At 40.5% G+C, this 18,416-nt stretch overlaps 1 protein-coding gene across 3 annotated transcripts in view; it reads left to right on the top strand.

The window, feature by feature from the left end:
* LOC106052839 (USP6 N-terminal-like protein) overlaps positions 1 to 18,416 on the top strand; it is a 72,717-nt gene that overhangs the window by 30,014 nt on the left and 24,287 nt on the right. For all 3 annotated transcript variants that reach the window (XM_056032837.1, XM_056032838.1, XM_056032839.1), the window contains exon 4: positions 16,731 to 16,816. In XM_056032837.1, the coding sequence (XP_055888812.1) occupies positions 16,731 to 16,816 (86 nt within the window). The remainder of the gene's footprint in view (positions 1 to 16,730; positions 16,817 to 18,416) is intronic.

The following is an 18,416-nucleotide window of genomic DNA, read 5'->3' as shown; positions in this document are numbered from 1 at the left end:
AGATTCGAAACAGGATTACAATAGCAATTGAGGAGATTCGAAACAGGATCACAAGAGCAATTGGGGAGATTCGAAACAGGATCACAATAGCAATTGAGGAGATTCGAAACAGGATCACAAGAGCAATTGAGGATATTCGAAACAGGATCACAATAGCAATTGAGGAGATTCGAAACAGGATCACAAGAGCAATTGAGGAGATTCGAAACAGGATCACAATAGCTATTGAGGAGATTCGAAACAGGATTACAATAGCAATTGAGGAGATTTGAAACAGGATCACAAGAGCAATTGAGGAGATTCGAAACAGGATCACAATAGCAATTGAGGAGATTCGAAACAGGATCACAAGAGCAATTGAGGATATTCGAAACAGGATCACAAGAGCAATTGAGGAGATTCGAAACAGGATCACAATAGCAATTGAGGAGATTCGAAACAGGATCACAATAGCAATTGAGGAGATTCGAAACAGGATCACAAGAGCAATTGAGGATATTCGAAACAGGATCACAATAGCAATTGGGCCCCCTCTACGACCTAATGACACTGTCAAAAAAAGGCGAATGAAAACTTAATGGCTATATCACAAGGTCCTCCGGGCTCGCAAAGACCTTCCTTCATGGAACAGTACCAGGAAAAAAAAAGAAGAGGCAGACGAAAAGTAATGGGAAGCCATCAAATCTCTAATGTGACTATATAATCTTATATTAGCTCGTCAGATACACGCGTCATCTTAAGTGACTTGTACTTTGTGTGGCCTGATTTCATGCTGAACTGTGTCATATGAGATTATTACAGTCAGAGAAATCTACCAATGTTCACAGCCTGGAGACGCCCCCCACGTGAGACGTCACATAGTTGGGTGGTACTCAGTAGAGATAGCAGTTTGTTGTTGTCATAGTGTCTGTCAAGTTTGAAGAGGTTGTCCACATCAGAGGCTCACATTACGCACAGCTTTATTTCTGAATGTAGTTGTAGTCTTGAAGACGCTGTCCACATCAGAGAGGTCTTCTCCACTAATTGAAAAAGTTGTCCACATCAGAGGTCTTCTCTACTAAATTGAAGAAGTTGGCCACATCAGAGGTCTTGTCTACTAATTAGATCACAGAGCCCTGAGCCCATGTAATGTCATTGAAAAGCTGTGGACCCTTTCTGACACTCAAAATGCCTCGCCTGATCTTACATGCTGGTACTTTGAACTAAACAGTCTACAGCCACAGTTTGAACTTAATTTAAACATATATTTTTACCCCCCCCCCCCCACAAGGAAACAAAAAAAAAAAGAAAAGAAATGACTCAACATTTTGTTGAAACAGTCAAATTAAAATAGATAACTATGTAGTATCTCGATGACTGTAGTCAACAGTACATGTAGTTGAAAAGTAACCACAATCCTTTGCGTGTGTCTGTGAATGTCTTGGGGGCTCGATTTTTAGCTACATCTGTCTGTACATTGTCTGTTTTTTTGTTGCTGGTCACAAGACAGCAACTTGTTCATTCGCTGCTACAACTTATCAGTGATTCCCAAACCACAAGTCGCGCTCGTCCCTCTAATTCTGACAGTGAGTCCTTTTTTTTTTCCCCAAAATAAAAACATTGTACAGAAGACTAAACACTCTGGAGCAGATTAAACCAGATTGAGCACTGGAGCTCTTCTTAAAAGTACAATGTATATTAAATTGACCTTGTTCCCTGCCTGGGTGATAACAAGGCTTAGAATCCAAAAGTGAAAATTTCTTTTAAAGAGAACATCTTCCGGCAGGATAACTTCCAGCACCTCGCAGTAGAGCAAGACACTATCTGTCTCAATCTCTGTGTGTTTACATTAAAATATGTAAACATTGAACTGTCTGATGTAGCGCCGCCCCTCTCCCGTGTTTGTTTACCTGTACGACTCACGTGACCTAGACTTCCCAATGTTTACCCAGCACGCACCTGAACAATGCAGTGCGCATGTCTACTGGCGGACTTGTTTATTGCTGGGCAGCACAGCTCCGTGTGTTTATGACATACAAGTACACACTGAGACATCGATACGCTCAATGAAACCTGATTGAGATATTCAACACCTAGCCTAGCATACGTCGGTGTAAGAATGGCGTCTGAGGAGTGGGGGAGACTCTCATTACTTTCGAGTAGCTGGGTTTTAAATCAAATCAATTTGTGCAATAAAAAAACATATAGATGAAGAGAGGTTTCAGGTTTCTCAACGGGGGCCTTACGCTGCGGTGACTGCTCTTTCACGGTTTGTAGGGCGTAATCATCTTCTTTTTTTGAAGTAAGATATATATAAGATAAGTGGCGGTACATTATACGAACACAGAGGAATCTCTAGTGTGCTCGGCATCCGGCCTCGCTGTGATGGAGGAACGCTGTCGGGGCTCAAGGAGCCGCGTCTCACTGTAGACCAATTTGATCATCTAGTTGATGGGAGCCCTCCAGGTAGGAGCCGATCCTTCGTTCCTGGCTCTGGGTAAAAGCCGACTCTTAGGTCAAGCGTCATAAAAAACGTCGCTATACAGAGGTATAGACGAAGACAGACTTTGAGAAAATGTCTAGTCTGATTTGAAAGAAGACTTAAGTTTGCGGCTACTATTGTATGTTCTCTCCATAGACTTTCAGTGAGTGCCGACTTCTAGGGAACCACGTTTTGTAGTAGTGCTAAATGATGAAACGCCCTTGACTTGAATGTACTGATTACTCCCTGGATCTGTATCCTCGGGTACCCCTCTTTACCACGAACTTGTGCCGCACTTTTTCTTCATGACTTAACACTTAGGATCAGCTGGCCTTCTCAGCGCTCGGACCTAAGAAACTCGCTCCACATTGAGTCCAGCACTTGGTTCACTGAGTATTGGAACATTAAATCCTACCTGTTGAAAACTTGAATTAGCTTGCTAAGTTTGATGACTGCTGTGTTCTCGGAGCGCCCACGTTCTGTTTGCTGACAGCGCTATGGAAATGAAAATGAGTTTTAATTGAAATGTGTAATTAGCACGATTCGTGGTCTTGGTTTCAAGCCTCTAATCTGAAATATCATACAGAGTTATCACTCTTTATTATTTAGCCGTCAGGAATCCATGCTTTGGGCTCCAGGCATTGAACGCGTTATGACATCACAACATGGGTGTCAGATGGACCTAAGTTTAGAATGATAGGACCGTACAATTAATTTAGGACACGCTTGATCTGTTTCGTATCTGGCTCATGTTCATCGATAATAACAAAACTTTTCTTCGAGTCTGAAGTTTTAGTAACGCGCAGGTTTCTTTTTTTTTTTTTTTGTCATGTTTACACAGACCGTGATGTCTAGTTATCATCTTGTGTAGATTAGGTCTTCTAGTTATTGACTATGTCGTCTTCTTGTGTAGATTAGGTCTTCTAGTTATTGACTATGTCGTCTTCTTGTGTAGATTAGGTCTTCTAGTTATTGACTATGTCGTCTTCTTGTGTAGATTAGGTCTTCTAGTTATTGACATTATGTCGTCTTCTTGTGTAGATTAGGTCTTCTAGTTATTGACTATGTCGTCTTCTTGTGTAGATTAGGTCTTCTAGTTATTGACATTATGTCGTCTTCTTGTGTAGATTAGGTCTTCTAGTTATTGACTATGTCGTCTTCTTGTGTAGATTAGGTCTTCTAGTTATTGACTATGTCGTCTTCTTGTGTAGATTAGGTCTTCTAGTTATTGACTATGTCGTCTTCTTGTGTAGATTAGGTCTTCTAGTTATTGACATTATGTCGTCTTCTTGTGTAGATTAGGTCTTCTAGTTATTGACTATGTCGTCTTCTTGTGTAGATTAGGTCTTCTAGTTATTGACATTATGTCGTCTTCTTGTGTAGATTAGGTCTTCTAGTTATTGACTATGTCGTCTTCTTGTGTAGATTAGGTCTTCTAGTTATTGACATTATGTCGTCTTCTTGTGTAGATTAGGTCTTCTAGTTATTGACTATGTCGTCTTCTTGTGTAGATTAGGTCTTCTAGTTATTGACATTATGTCGTCTTCTTGTGTAGATTAGGTCTTCTAGTTATTGACTATGTCGTCTTCTTGTGTAGATTAGGTCTTCTAGTTATTGACTATGTCGTCTTCTTGTGTAGATTAGGTCTTCTAGTTATTGACTATGTCGTCTTCTTGTGTAGATTAGGTCTTCTAGTTATTGACATTATGTCGTCTTCTTGTGTAGATTAGGTCTTCTAGTTATTGACTATGTCGTCTTCTTGTGTAGATTAGGTCTTCTAGTTATTGACATTATGTCGTCTTCTTGTGTAGATTAGGTCTTCTAGTTATTGACTATGTCGTCTTCTTGTGTAGATTAGGTCTTCTAGTTATTGACATTATGTCGTCTTCTTGTGTAGATTAGGTCTTCTAGTTATTGACTATGTCGTCTTCTTGTGTAGATTAGGTCTTCTAGTTATTGGCATTATGTCGTCTTCTTGTGTAGATTAGGTCTTCTAGTTATTGACATTATGTCGTCTTCTTGTGTAGATTAGGTCTTCTAGTTATTGACTATGTCGTCTTCTTGTGTAGATTAGGTCTTCTAGTTATTGACATTATGTCGTCTTCTTGTGTAGATTAGGTCTTCTAGTTATTGACTATGTCGTCTTCTTGTGTAGATTAGGTCTTCTAGTTATTGGCATTATGTCGTCTTCTTGTGTAGATTAGGTCTTCTAGTTATTGACATTATGTCGTCTTCTTGTGTAGATTAGGTCTTCTAGTTATTGACATTATGTCGTCTTCTAGTGTAGATTAGGTCTTCTAGTTATTGACTATGTCGTCTTTTTGTGTAGATTAGGTCTTCTAGTTATTGACTATGTCGTCTTCTTGTGTAGATTAGGTCTTCTAGTTATTGACTATGTCGTCTTCTTGTGTAGATTAGGTCTTCTAGTTATTGACATTATGTCGTCTTCTTGTGTAGATTAGGTCTTCTAGTTATTGACTATGTCGTCTTCTTGTGTAGATTAGGTCTTCTAGTTATTGACATTATGTCGTCTTCTTGTGTAGATTAGGTCTTCTAGTTATTGACTATGTCGTCTTCTTGTGTAGATTAGGTCTTCTAGTTATTGACTATGTCGTCTTCTTGTGTAGATTAGGTCTTCTAGTTATTGACATTATGTCGTCTTCTTGTGTAGATTAGGTCTTCTAGTTATTGACTATGTCGTCTTCTTGTGTAGATTAGGTCTTCTAGTTATTGACATTATGTCGTCTTCTTGTGTAGATTAGGTCTTCTAGTTATTGACATTATGTCGTCTTCTTGTGTAGATTAGGTCTTCTAGTTATTGACTATGTCGTCTTCTTGTGTAGATTAGGTCTTCTAGTTATTGACATTATGTCGTCTTCTTGTGTAGATTAGGTCTTCTAGTTATTGACTATGTCGTCTTCTTGTGTAGATTAGGTCTTCTAGTTATTGGCATTATGTCGTCTTCTTGTGTAGATTAGGTCTTCTAGTTATTGACATTATGTCGTCTTCTTGTGTAGATTAGGTCTTCTAGTTATTGACTATGTCGTCTTCTTGTGTAGATTAGGTCTTCTAGTTATTGACTATGTCGTCTTCTTGTGTAGATTAGGTCTTCTAGTTATTGACTATGTCGTCTTCTTATGTAGATTAGGTCTTCTAGTTATTGACATTATGTCGTCTTCTTGTGTAGATTAGGTCTTCTAGTTATTGACTATGTCGTCTTCTTGTGTAGATTAGGTCTTCTAGTTATTGACATTATGTCGTCTTCTTGTGTAGATTAGGTCTTCTAGTTATTGACTATGTCGTCTTCTTGTGTAGATTAGGTCTTCTAGTTATTGACATTATGTCGTCTTCTTGTGTAGATTAGGTCTTCTAGTTATTGACTATGTCGTCTTCTTGTGTAGATTAGGTCTTCTAGTTATTGGCATTATGTCGTCTTCTTGTGTAGATTAGGTCTTCTAGTTATTGACATTATGTCGTCTTCTTGTGTAGATTAGGTCTTCTAGTTATTGACATTATGTCGTCTTCTAGTGTAGATTAGGTCTTCTAGTTATTGACTATGTCGTCTTCTTGTGTAGATTAGGTCTTCTAGTTATTGACTATGTCGTCTTCTTGTGTAGATTAGGTCTTCTAGTTATTGACTATGTCGTCTTCTTGTGTAGATTAGGTCTTCTAGTTATTGACATTATGTCGTCTTCTTGTGTAGATTAGGTCTTCTAGTTATTGACTATGTCGTCTTCTTGTGTAGATTAGGTCTTCTAGTTATTGACATTATGTCGTCTTCTTGTGTAGACTAGGTCTTCTAGTTATTGACTATGTCGTCTTCTTGTGTAGATTAGGTCTTCTAGTTATTGACATTATGTCGTCTTCATGTGTAGATTAGGTCTTCTAGTTATTGACTATGTCGTCTTCTTGTGTAGATTAGGTCTTCTAGTTATTGGCATTATGTCGTCTTCTTGTGTAGATTAGGTCTTCTAGTTATTGACATTATGTCGTCTTCTTGTGTAGATTAGGTCTTCTAGTTAGTGACATTATGTCGTCTTCTTGTGTAGATTAGGTCTTCTAGTTATTGTCATTATGTCGTCTTCTTGTGTAGATTAGGTCTTCTAGTTATTGACATTATGTCGTCTTCTAGTGTAGATTAGGTCATCTAGTTATTGACATTATGCCGTCTTCTAATGTGTATTAGGTCTTCTAGTGAGTGACATTATGTCTTCTACTAATGAAGTATTGCCTAGAATTGTCGAGACAATTATGGATATTATATTTGTTTGACATGTTAGGTATTTTCTTTCAGATTTGGAAGATAATTACCTCTTAGCCCAAACCTCCCGCATTGATACTTTTGGCATTGATACCTTTCACATCACATTAATACCTTTCGCATTGATACTTTTCACATTGATACCTTTCGCATTGATACCTTTCACATTGATAGCTTAAATAATTTATAGCTTTCACATTGATACCTTTCGCATTGATAGCTTAAATAATTTATAGCTTTCACATTGATACCTTTCGCATTGATACCTTTCACATTGATACCTTTCGCATTGATACCTTTGGCATTGATACCTTTGGCATTGAAATCTTTCACATTGATACTTTTCGCATTGATACCTTTCACATTGATACCTTTCGCATTGATACCTTTGGCATTGATACCTTTGGCATTGAAATCTTTCACATTGATACTTTTCGCATTGATACCTTTCACATTGATACCTTTCACATTGATACCTTTCACATTGATACCTTTGGCATTGAAATCTTTCACATTGATACTTTTCGCATTGATACCTTTCACATTGATACCTTTCGCATTGATACCTTTGGCATTGATACCTTTGGCATTGAAATCTTTCACATTGATACTTTTCGCATTGATACCTTTCGCATTGATACCTTTCACATTGATACCTTTCACATTGATACCTTTGGCATTGAAATCTTTCACATTGATACTTTTCGCATTGATACCTTTCACATTGATACCTTTCGCATTGATACCTTTGGCATTGATACCTTTGGCATTGAAACCTTTCACATTGATACCTTTCACATTGATACCTTTCACATTGATACCTTTGGCATTGATACCTTTCACATTGATACCTTTCACATTGATACCTTTCACATTGATACCTTTCACATTGATACCTTTGGCATTGAAATCTTTCACATTGATACTTTTCGCATTGATACCTTTCACATTGATACCTTTCGCATTGATACCTTTGGCATTGATACCTTTGGCATTGAAATCTTTCACATTGATACTTTTCGCATTGATACCTTTCACATTGATACCTTTCACATTGATACCTTTCACATTGATACCTTTCACATTGATACCTTTCACATTGAAATCTTTCACATTGATACTTTTCGCATTGATACCTTTCACATTGATACCTTTCGCATTGATACCTTTGGCATTGATACCTTTGGCATTGAAATCTTTCACATTGATACTTTTCGCATTGATACCTTTCACATTGATACCTTTCACATTGATACCTTTCACATTGATACCTTTCACATTGATACCTTTGGCATTGAAATCTTTCACATTGATACTTTTCGCATTGATACCTTTCACATTGATACCTTTCGCATTGATACCTTTGGCATTGATACCTTTGGCATTGAAACCTTTCACATTGATACCTTTCACATTGATACCTTTGGCATTGAAATCTTTCACATTGATACTTTTCGCATTGATACCTTTCACATTGATACCTTTGGCATTGATACCTTTGGCATTGAAATCTTTCACATTGATACTTTTCGCATTGATACTTTTCGCATTGATACCTTTCACATTGATACCTTTCACATTGATACCTTTCACATTGATACCTTTCACATTGATACCTTTCACATTGATACTTTTCACATTGATACCTTTCACATTGATACCTTTCACATTGATACCTTTGGCATTGATACCTTTCACATTGATACCTTTCACATTGATACCTTTCGCATTGATACCGTCGAACGACAGTCCAGGGCGCATACTTCATGACCAGGCAGTCGTGTATTTATGTGTTTTGAGCATTTTGAAAAATGTGAATTGTCTGTCCCCCACTCTTTGGACTAAATGAATAAAACCATTGGTGTTAAGCCTACTTCATCTTCTTCTTCTTCTTAAACTGTCAGGTAAAGTTGAGCCTTCGGCTCTTGAAACTCTAGGCCAGCAAAAGTGAACAAGAGTCCTCTTTCACCGGCCTGAATGAGAACAGTTTACACAGTTCTGTCTGACGGGTGGGTCAGACTCGCGGCAAGAGACCGCGTACACTAAAATCCCCGCCATTTTCCTTTTCTATACCAGGCTAACCATGCGGGACACGCCATTTATGTAATGGCCCCTTGAGGAACAGCGCCTGGATTGTGACAAGGTTTTGGGAGCTTTTTTACAACTCCGCGCAGTGCAATGAGGATGCTCTCGCACCCCTTTAGGCACCCCCACGGGAGTCTTGTTTTGCTACCCTTTAGCCTAATCGCTTCCTCTTACGATCGTTTCCACCCGGTCGTACAATAAGGTAAATAATAAAGCATTGAACTGGAAACCTGGCAGCAATTCGTAGTTTATAGCAACTTCAAAATGCAACCACTGTGCTGTAGTTGTAGACCTACTACTTCAATGTGTCTAGAAAACACTTTGCATGAGGAACTGGCCAGAGTCTCTGCTTTGTCCTGATGTTTTGTCCTGATGCTTTGTGCTGAAAAATGAAAAGTCAAGACTTTTTTTGTTTTTCTTGTCTTGCTTTTGTTTCTACACAACGCGTGCGCTCTGGTCTGTCACCCTACTGTCATCAGCAAATTAGCAAAGTTTATTTTTAGCTCATTGTGGACTTAAGGTGGGGAGGGGGTCTGTTTTTGTTTCCTTTTTTTGGGTTTAAATTATAGGAACACCCCCCCCCCTCCAGCTTTTTGTTTCTATTGATGTCTCCCCCCACCCCCTTTTTGGCTATTTCTCTCAACCTCCCGTCCTTTCCTTCCACCTCTCTTCCTCTCTCTCTCTCTCTGTCACTCTCTCTAACACATACGGCCAGACACGCTGTGACCAGTGACTATTGTAGTACAGGTGCACAAGGCCGACGCTACAGCCTACCTACCACCTTATTGACCACATTGATTGAGTTCATGAGTTGAGGCAACTCGACATGGCCAGATTTCTTGAATGGGATGTAGCAGGTCTTAGCGTCACAGTTCAACGACAAGCAAATGTTTGACCGTGTCTGCTTCAGTCGAAAACTATACGGACAAAGACCTTCCTTAGGGGAACAGTACCTGGAAAAAGAAGAAAAGGCAGACAGAGAAAGCGATGGGAAGACAACATAACAGAATTGACGGGCCTGCCGTTGAAGGAGATTATATCCAAGGCAAAATACAGAAAGGAATAGAGATTGACGGTCGACAGATCTTGCATGGTGCCCCAACGGGCCGACAGACTAAGGAATAGGTGAAGGATTTTCAGTCGAGGTGATGAGGATAACAGCAGTTTATTGATATTCAGTTGGAGTCTTCAAATCAGATATCGTGAAATTCTATGAAGGTAAATGGTTTGAGTTAATAAAAATGACCTTGCACTAAATTGGAAACCTGTTCGTCTGTCTGCTAATTAACAGGGTTGGAAAAGGGAGCAAACTAAGCTATTAATTGAAGTTCAAAGGGAGGAAACCGAGATCAAATTATGATATGTCTATCAGGATTCTTTAACATGTTTTTTTTTTTCCGAATTCGATGACAACATATGAATAATAAACAAAAATTAACCAATTAGTTGTAACTAATTAGCGTTAATTTATTTATTTGTATATGGGAAAAGGAAATAAATCTTGCAATATTGAGAGAAATGGTAGTAATTGAGCTGTTCTTTCCCTTATTATTTTTCAAGTTGTTTTTTTTAATAATATATTTTGCTTTTTTTTTCCTACTGTCAATTAGCATTTTGAGAAATGAATTCTTTTCAATTCTTACTACTTAAACAAAAGTCGTTTGCTTTTTATGTGTATTCCCACAATTCACGGCTAGACATGAAAGTGTGAGGCGTAGCTTGGATCTATTTCACATCGTTCTAATGCTAGATCATTTGGCCACTGCGTAAGTAAGACTACACACGACTTTCAATCGACTTGCCGTAGACGCCCTCTGCTGGTCAGCGGGTCACATTTGGACGCCAGATCGAAACGAAAAGAGGCGTTCGTTTTTTCCGATCGTGTGTTTCCGCCTCGTGGAATTGTAACTTACGAGAGAGAGAGAGTTCACGGAGGTCACATCTGCATGGCCCGTTCTGGTTCAAGGTGACGTCAGGACATGCAAGTGTACCACACACACACACAGTGCCACCCCTCCATACACATACATAGACCGCTTCCCTCCCAAATAGTTGTATACCTCTGTCACACTTGGGTCGTTCCATGTGGCATTCCTCTGACGTCAGTAGCCCCACCCCTGGATTAGTTCCGTGACGGCCACATGTTGATAAAGAAATGTACCGCCTCTCTTCATGGGCTTGTCTGGAGATAGGACATTGTCTCGGGGTCTATTATGTAGTGGGAAATAGTGTGTTTACTTTTAAACATTAGAAACCAATCAAATTAGGCATTTCTTTACAAACTTTAGTTTTGGACAAATAGAGAACTGATCTCGTGTATCATTTGTTGAAGTCTTTTAAAATAGATCCAGATAACCTGCTTGTGGTGCTGCCACTCGCTTAGTGAGTGGTCCCTCAACACACTTTGTCAGTGGTCCCTCAACACACTTTGTCAGTGATCCCACAACACACTTTGTCAGTGGTCCCGAAGTACACTGTCAGTGGTCCTGCAACACACTTCGTCAGTGGTCCCACAACACACTTTGTCAGTGGTCCCGCAACACACTTTGTCAGTGGTCCAGCAACACACTTTGTCAGTGGTCCTGGAACACACTTTGTCAGTGGTCCAGCAACACACTTTGTCAGTGGTCCTGGAACACACTTTGTCAGTGGTCCAGCAACACACTTTGTCAGTGGTCCAGCAACACACTTTGTCAGTGGTCCAGCAACACACCTTGTCAGTGGTCCCGCAACATACTTTGTCAGTGATCCCACAACACACTTTGTCAGTGGTCCCGAAGTACACTGTCAGTGGTCCTGCAACACACTTCGTCAGTGGTCCCACAACACACTTTGTCAGTGGTCCCACAACACACTTTGTCAGTGGTCCTGAAGCACACTGTCAGTGGTCCCGCAACACACTTTGTCAGTGGTCCTGGAACACACTTTGTCAGTGGTCCAGCAACACACTTTGTCAGTGGTCCTGGAACACACTTTGTCAGTGGTCCAGCAACACACTTTGTCAGTGGTCCAGCAACACACTTTGTCAGTGGTCCAGCAACACACTTTGTCAGTGGTCCCGCAACATACTTTGTCAGTGGTCCAGCAACACACTTTGTCAGTGGTCCCGCAACATACTTTGTCAGTGGTCCAGCAACACACTTTGTCAGTGGTCCCGCAACATACTTTGTCAGTGGTCCAGCAACACACTTTGTCAGTAGTCCAGCAACACACTTTGTCAGTGGTCCCCAAACATACTGTCAGTGGTTTCACAATACACTTTGTCAGTGGTCCCACAACACACTTTGTCAGTAGTCCTGAAACATACTTTGTCAGTGGTCCCCAAACATACTGTCAGTGGTTTCACAATACACTTTGTCAGTGGTCCCACAACACACTTTGTCAGTGGTCCCGCAACATACTTTGTCAGTGGTCCAGCAACACACTTTGTCAGTGGTCCCGCAACACACTTTGTCAGTGGTCCCGCAACATACTTTGTCAGTGGTCCCACAACACACTTTGTCAGTGGTCCCGCAACACACTTTGTCAGTGGTCCCGCAACACACTTTGTCAGTGGTCCCGCAACACACCTTGTCAGAGGTCCAGCAACACACTTTGTCAGTGGTCCAGCAACACACTTTGTCAGTGGTCCAGCAACACACTTTGTCAGTGGTCCTGAAGCACACTGTCAGTGGTCCCGCAACACACTTTGTCAGTGGTCCTGGAACACACTTTGTCAGTGGTCCATCAACACACTTTGTCAGTGGTCCCGCAACACACCTTGTCAGAGGTCCAGCAACACACTTTGTCAGTGGTCCAGCAACACACTTTGTCAGTGGTCCAGCAACACACTTTGTCAGTGGTCCTGGAACACACTTTGTCAGTGGTCCAGCAACACACTTTGTCAGTGGTCCCGCAACACACTTTGTCAGTGGTCCAGCAACACACTTTGTCAGTGGTCCAGCAACACACTTTGTCAGTGGTCCCGCAACACACTTTGTCAGTGGTCCTGGAACACACTTTGTCAGTGGTCCAGCAACACACTTTGTCAGTGGTCCCGCAACACACTTTGTCAGTGGTCCAGCAACACACTTTGTCAGTGGTCCTGGAACACACTTTGTCAGTGGTCCAGCAACACACTTTGTCAGTGGTCCTGGAACACACTGTGTCAGTGGTCCAGCAACACACTTTGTCAGTGGTCCAGCAACACACTTTGTCAGTAATCCTGGAACACACTGTGTCAGTGGTCCCGCAACACACTTTGTCAGTGGTCCAGCAACACACTTTGTCAGTGGTCCCGCAACATACTTTGTCAGTGGTCTAGCAACACACTTTGTCAGTGGTCCCGCAACATACTTTGTCAGTGGTCCAGCAACACACTTTGTCAGTGGTCCCGCAACATACTTTGTCAGTGGTCCAGCAACACACTTTGTCAGTGGTCCAGCAACACACTTTGTCAGTGGTCCCCAAACATACTGTCAGTGGTTTCACAATACACTTTGTCAGTGGTCCCACAACACACTTTGTCAGTAGTCCTGAAACACACTTTGTCAGTGGTCCCCAAACATACTGTCAGTGGTCCCACAACACACTTTGTCAGTGGTCCCACAACACACTTTGTCAGTAGTCCTGAAACACACTTTGTCAGTGGTCCCACAACACACTTTGTCAGTGGTCCCGCAACACACTTTGTCAGTGGTCCCGCAACATACTTTGTCAGTGGTCCCACAACACACTTTGTCAGTGGTCCCGCAACACACTTTGTCAGTGGTCCAGCAACACACTTTGTCAGTGGTCCTGAAGCACACTGTCAGTGGTCCCGCAACACACTTTGTCAGTGGTCCTGGAACACACTTTGTCAGTGGTCCAGCAACACACTTTGTCAGTGATCCCGCAACACACCTTGTCAGAGGTCCAGCAACACACTTTGTCAGTGGTCCAGCAACACACTTTGTCAGTGGTCCAGCAACACACTTTGTCAGTGGTCCTGAAGCACACTGTCAGTGGTCCCGCAACACACTTTGTCAGTGGTCCTGGAACACACTTTGTCAGTGGTCCAGCAACACACTTTGTCAGTGGTCCCGCAACACACTTTGTCAGTGGTCCAGCAACACACTTTGTCAGTGGTCCTGGAACACACTTTGTCAGTGGTCCAGCAACACACTTTGTCAGTGGTCCTGGAACACACTGTGTCAGTGGTCCAGCAACACACTTTGTCAGTGGTCCAGCAACACACTTTGTCAGTGGTCCTGGAACACACTGTGTCAGTGGTCCCGCAACACACTTTGTCAGTGGTCCAGCAACACACTTTGTCAGTGGTCCCGCAACACACTTTGTCAGTGGTCCAGCAACACACTTTGTCAGTGGTCCCGCAACACACTTTGTCAGTGGTCCAGCAACACACTTTGTCAGTGGTCCCGCAACATACTTTGTCAGTGGTCCAGCAACACACTTTGTCAGTGGTCCCCAAACATACTGTCAGTGGTTTCACAATACACTTTGTCAGTGGTCCCACAACACACTTTGTCAGTAGTCCTGAAACATACTTTGTCAGTGGTCCCCAAACATACTGTCAGTGGTTTCACAATACACTTTGTCAGTGGTCCCCACAACACACTTTGTCAGTGGTCCCGCAACATACTTTGTCAGTGGTCCAGCAACACACTTTGTCAGTGGTCCAGCAACACACTTTGTCAGTGGTCCCCAAACATACTGTCAGTGGTTTCACAATACACTTTGTCAGTGGTCCCACAACACACTTTGTCAGTAGTCCTGAAACACACTTTGTCAGTGGTCCCCAAACATACTGTCAGTGGTCCCACAACACACTTTGTCAGTGATCCCACAACACACTTTGTCAGTAGTCCTGAAACACACTTTGTCTGTGGTCCCACAACACACTTTGTCAGTGGTCCCGCAACACACTTTGTCAGTGGTCCCGCAACATACTTTGTCTGTGGTCCCACAACACACTTTGTCAGTGGTCCCGCAACACACTTTGTCAGTGGTCCCGCAACACACTTTGTCAGTGGTCCCGCAACACACCTTGTTAGAGGTCCCGCAACACACCTTGTCAGAGGTCCAGCAACACACTTTGTCAGTGGTCCAGCAACACACTTTGTCAGTGGTCTAACATCACACTTTGTAAATCTAAGGTCAGGTTCTGTTGCACTTTACCTAGATCTTTGTATGAGCACTGCCCCTGTTTGGCTGTCTTGACTTGATAGGGCAAATACAACTGTTGTTTAGAGCCCAGTGCAAGAGGAAGTGGTTAAATCCTAAATCAACATTTGGCTAAAAAAGTCAATGTGTAGGGCTACTGTAGGGATTTTGAGCTGTCAGCTAGATCAGTTAGCTGTATCCCAGCCAACTGGAGTGTAGGAATAGTAACTGAGAAGTCAAAAAGATGCACTAGTGTTCTAGTGACTGAAAAGTTGGTCACACATTGGACTTCAAAAGAAGCTTTGGGGAATGTTGGTCTCATCTGGATTCTCTGTGTGTTGGCTGGATAACACTTGAAGACAGAAACACACATGCACACATACACACATGCACACATACACATGCACACATACACATGCACACATACACACATGCACACATACACACATACACACATGCACACATACACACGTGCACAATTCTAATTGAATGCTGAGAAGAAAAAAAAAACATATCTGTTAATCTGACCTGTCCTTTCCAATACATGGAGGGAAGAGATTTCTCATTTGGCAATACTGAAGCTGCTTCTCAGTTGTGGGTAGTTTGTTTTTAAATGCAACACATACAGGGCTAGTCCTAGCGATTGCGGGGCCCTATGCGAAACTGATTGCGCGGGGCCTAGTCTGGATGAGAATAAGGATAGTAAGTGAAAATTAAGATTTTGTATTAGAAAATTAATTCGACTTTGCATTCTATTTATTCTTTTCTAAGTACAAAATTGCGTTCAAGTTAACGGTTAACTTTACTTTACGAATCTCTCAACCTATGGCATATTTATATGCCATTGACTATAAAAGTAACAAAGGTATTGGAGCTTCAGGTTAAGGGGAAAATTCCTCCGATTATCACATTCTATTACTGGAAAGCTGACAATGGCTTTTTTTTTTTATCGCGCGTAGGATTTGTGTTTTCCGTAATGAATTTTAATTTTGTCAATTTTTCAGGAGACTTTTATGAGTTTTCAGGAGATTTTAATAAGTGCAGGACATTTCCAGGAATTTTTCGCTTATACTTTGCAATTAATAATTACACATAGAATTAGCGCGGGGCCTATGAAAGTGCGGGGCCCACTGCTACCGCATAGGTTGCAGTGGCCTAAGACCGGCCCTGAACACATACCATGTTCCCATTTAACATATCTACCTTGTCAGATTTCAAAATGTTTTAATACCAAGCTTATTTGGACTGGCTTTGTCCTGAGCCAAAGTTTGTACACATTGTTTCTCCCACCCTCATTCTCGATTCAAGTTGAAACTTTACACAATTATTATAGTGTGCCTAACAAAACCTGAACCAGTAGACAAAATTAAGCAATTAGTCAATTAATTACTTGGAATTAAATATTTTGTTTGAGATACCAACATGGGAAATTAATCCTTCCAGATGTGGCTAAATTTGTGAGGTTTTGTCCCCTTAGATAATTGTACATGTTATTTCTCCCTCACCCATTCTCCTTTATACATTTTTGTTTACATGGTGTTTGTTCATTCTGAGAATGGAAAGTCACTGAAGAGTTGAATTTAAACACATCAGGTAATTAATGATGAGATGAATCTCTCCACCAAACATTGGAATATATTAATATTATATATATGTATTGTGCATACTATCATGTGAAGACAACTCTTATTTCACCACATGTATTCTGGTTACAGCCCCTGAATTATTACAACAAGTACTAACCAACTGATGTTTTTTTTTTTTTTGTTTTTTTGTTGCTAGGGGCGTGAGGAAGGAGCTCAGATTGACCCCTGGGAGGACCCTGCTTTTGAAGTGTACCATGTGACAGACAGATATGGCTTCATTCAGTAAGTAAGCTTGGATCTAAACATGGCATGAGAATATGTTGCTTGGATCTAGACATGACATGATTATAGTTTGGTTGGTTTGAATCTAGACATGACATGATTATAGTTTGGTTACCTTGAATCTAGACATGACATGATTATAGCTTGGTTGGCTTGGATCTAGACATGACATGATTATAGTTTGGTTACCTTGAATCTAGACATGACATGATTATAGTTTGGTTACCTTGAATCTAGACATGACATGATTATAGCTTGGTTGGCTTGGATCTAGACATGACATGATTATAGTTTGGTTACCTTGAATCTAGACATGACATGATTATAGTTTGGTTAGCTTTGATCTAGACATGACATGATTATAGTTTGGTTAGCTTGGATCTAGACATGACATGATTATAGTTGGGTTACCTTGAATCTATACATGACATGATTATAATTTGGTTAGCTTGGATCTAGACATGACATGATTATAGTTTGGTTAGCTTTGATCTAGACATGACATGATTATAGCTTAGTTAGCTTGGATCTAGACATGACATGATTATAGTTTGGTTACCTTGAATCTATACATGACATGATTATAATTTGGTTAGCTTGGATCTAGACATGACATGATTATAGTTTGGTTAGCTTTGATCTAGACATGACATGATTATAGCTTAGTTAGCTTGGATCTAGACATGACATGATTATAGTTTGGTTAGCTTGAATCTAGACATGACATGATTAAAGTTTGGTTGGTTTGAATCTAGACATGACATGATTATAGTTTAGTTTGTTTGAATCTAGACATGACATGATTAAAGTTTGGTTTGTTTGAATCTAGACATGACATGATTATAGTTTGGTTGGTTTGAATCTAGACATGACATGATTATAGTTTGGTTGGTTTGAATCTAGACATGACATGATTATAGTTTGGTTGGCTTGAATCTAGACATGACATGATTAAAGTTTGGTTGGTTTGAATCTAGACATGACATGATTAAAGTTTGGTTGGTTTGAATCTAGACATGACATGATTATAGTTTGGTTTGTTCGAATCTAGACATGACATGATTATAGTTTGGTTACCTTGAATCTAGACATGACATGATTATAGTTTGGTTAGCTTGAATCTAGACATGAAATGAATATAGTTTGGTTAGCTTGGATCTAGACATGACCTTAATATAGTTTGGTTAGCTTGGATCTAGACATGACATGAATATAGTTTGGTTAGCTTGGATCTAGACATGACATGATTATAGTTTGGTTGGGGTTGGATTTAGACATGACATGATTATAGTTTGGTTGGGGTTGGATCTAGACATGACATGATTATAGTTTGGTTAGCTTGGATCTAGACATGACATGATTATAGCTTGGTTTGTTTGAATCTAGACATGACATGATTATAGTTTGGTTAGCTTGGATCTAGACATGACATGATTTTAGTTTGGTTAGCTTGGATCTAGACATGACATGATTAAAGTTTGGTTGGTTTGAATCTAGACATGACATGATTATAGTTTGGTTGGTTTGAATCTAGACATGACATGATTATAGTTTGGTTACCTTGAATCTAGACATGACATGATTAAAGTTTGGTTTGTTT

Source organism: Biomphalaria glabrata, chromosome 6 (assembly GCF_947242115.1).
Source record: "Biomphalaria glabrata chromosome 6, xgBioGlab47.1, whole genome shotgun sequence".
Classification (NCBI taxonomy): Eukaryota; Metazoa; Mollusca; class Gastropoda; family Planorbidae; genus Biomphalaria; species Biomphalaria glabrata.
This window is presented reverse-complemented; position numbering and strand designations above follow the sequence as displayed.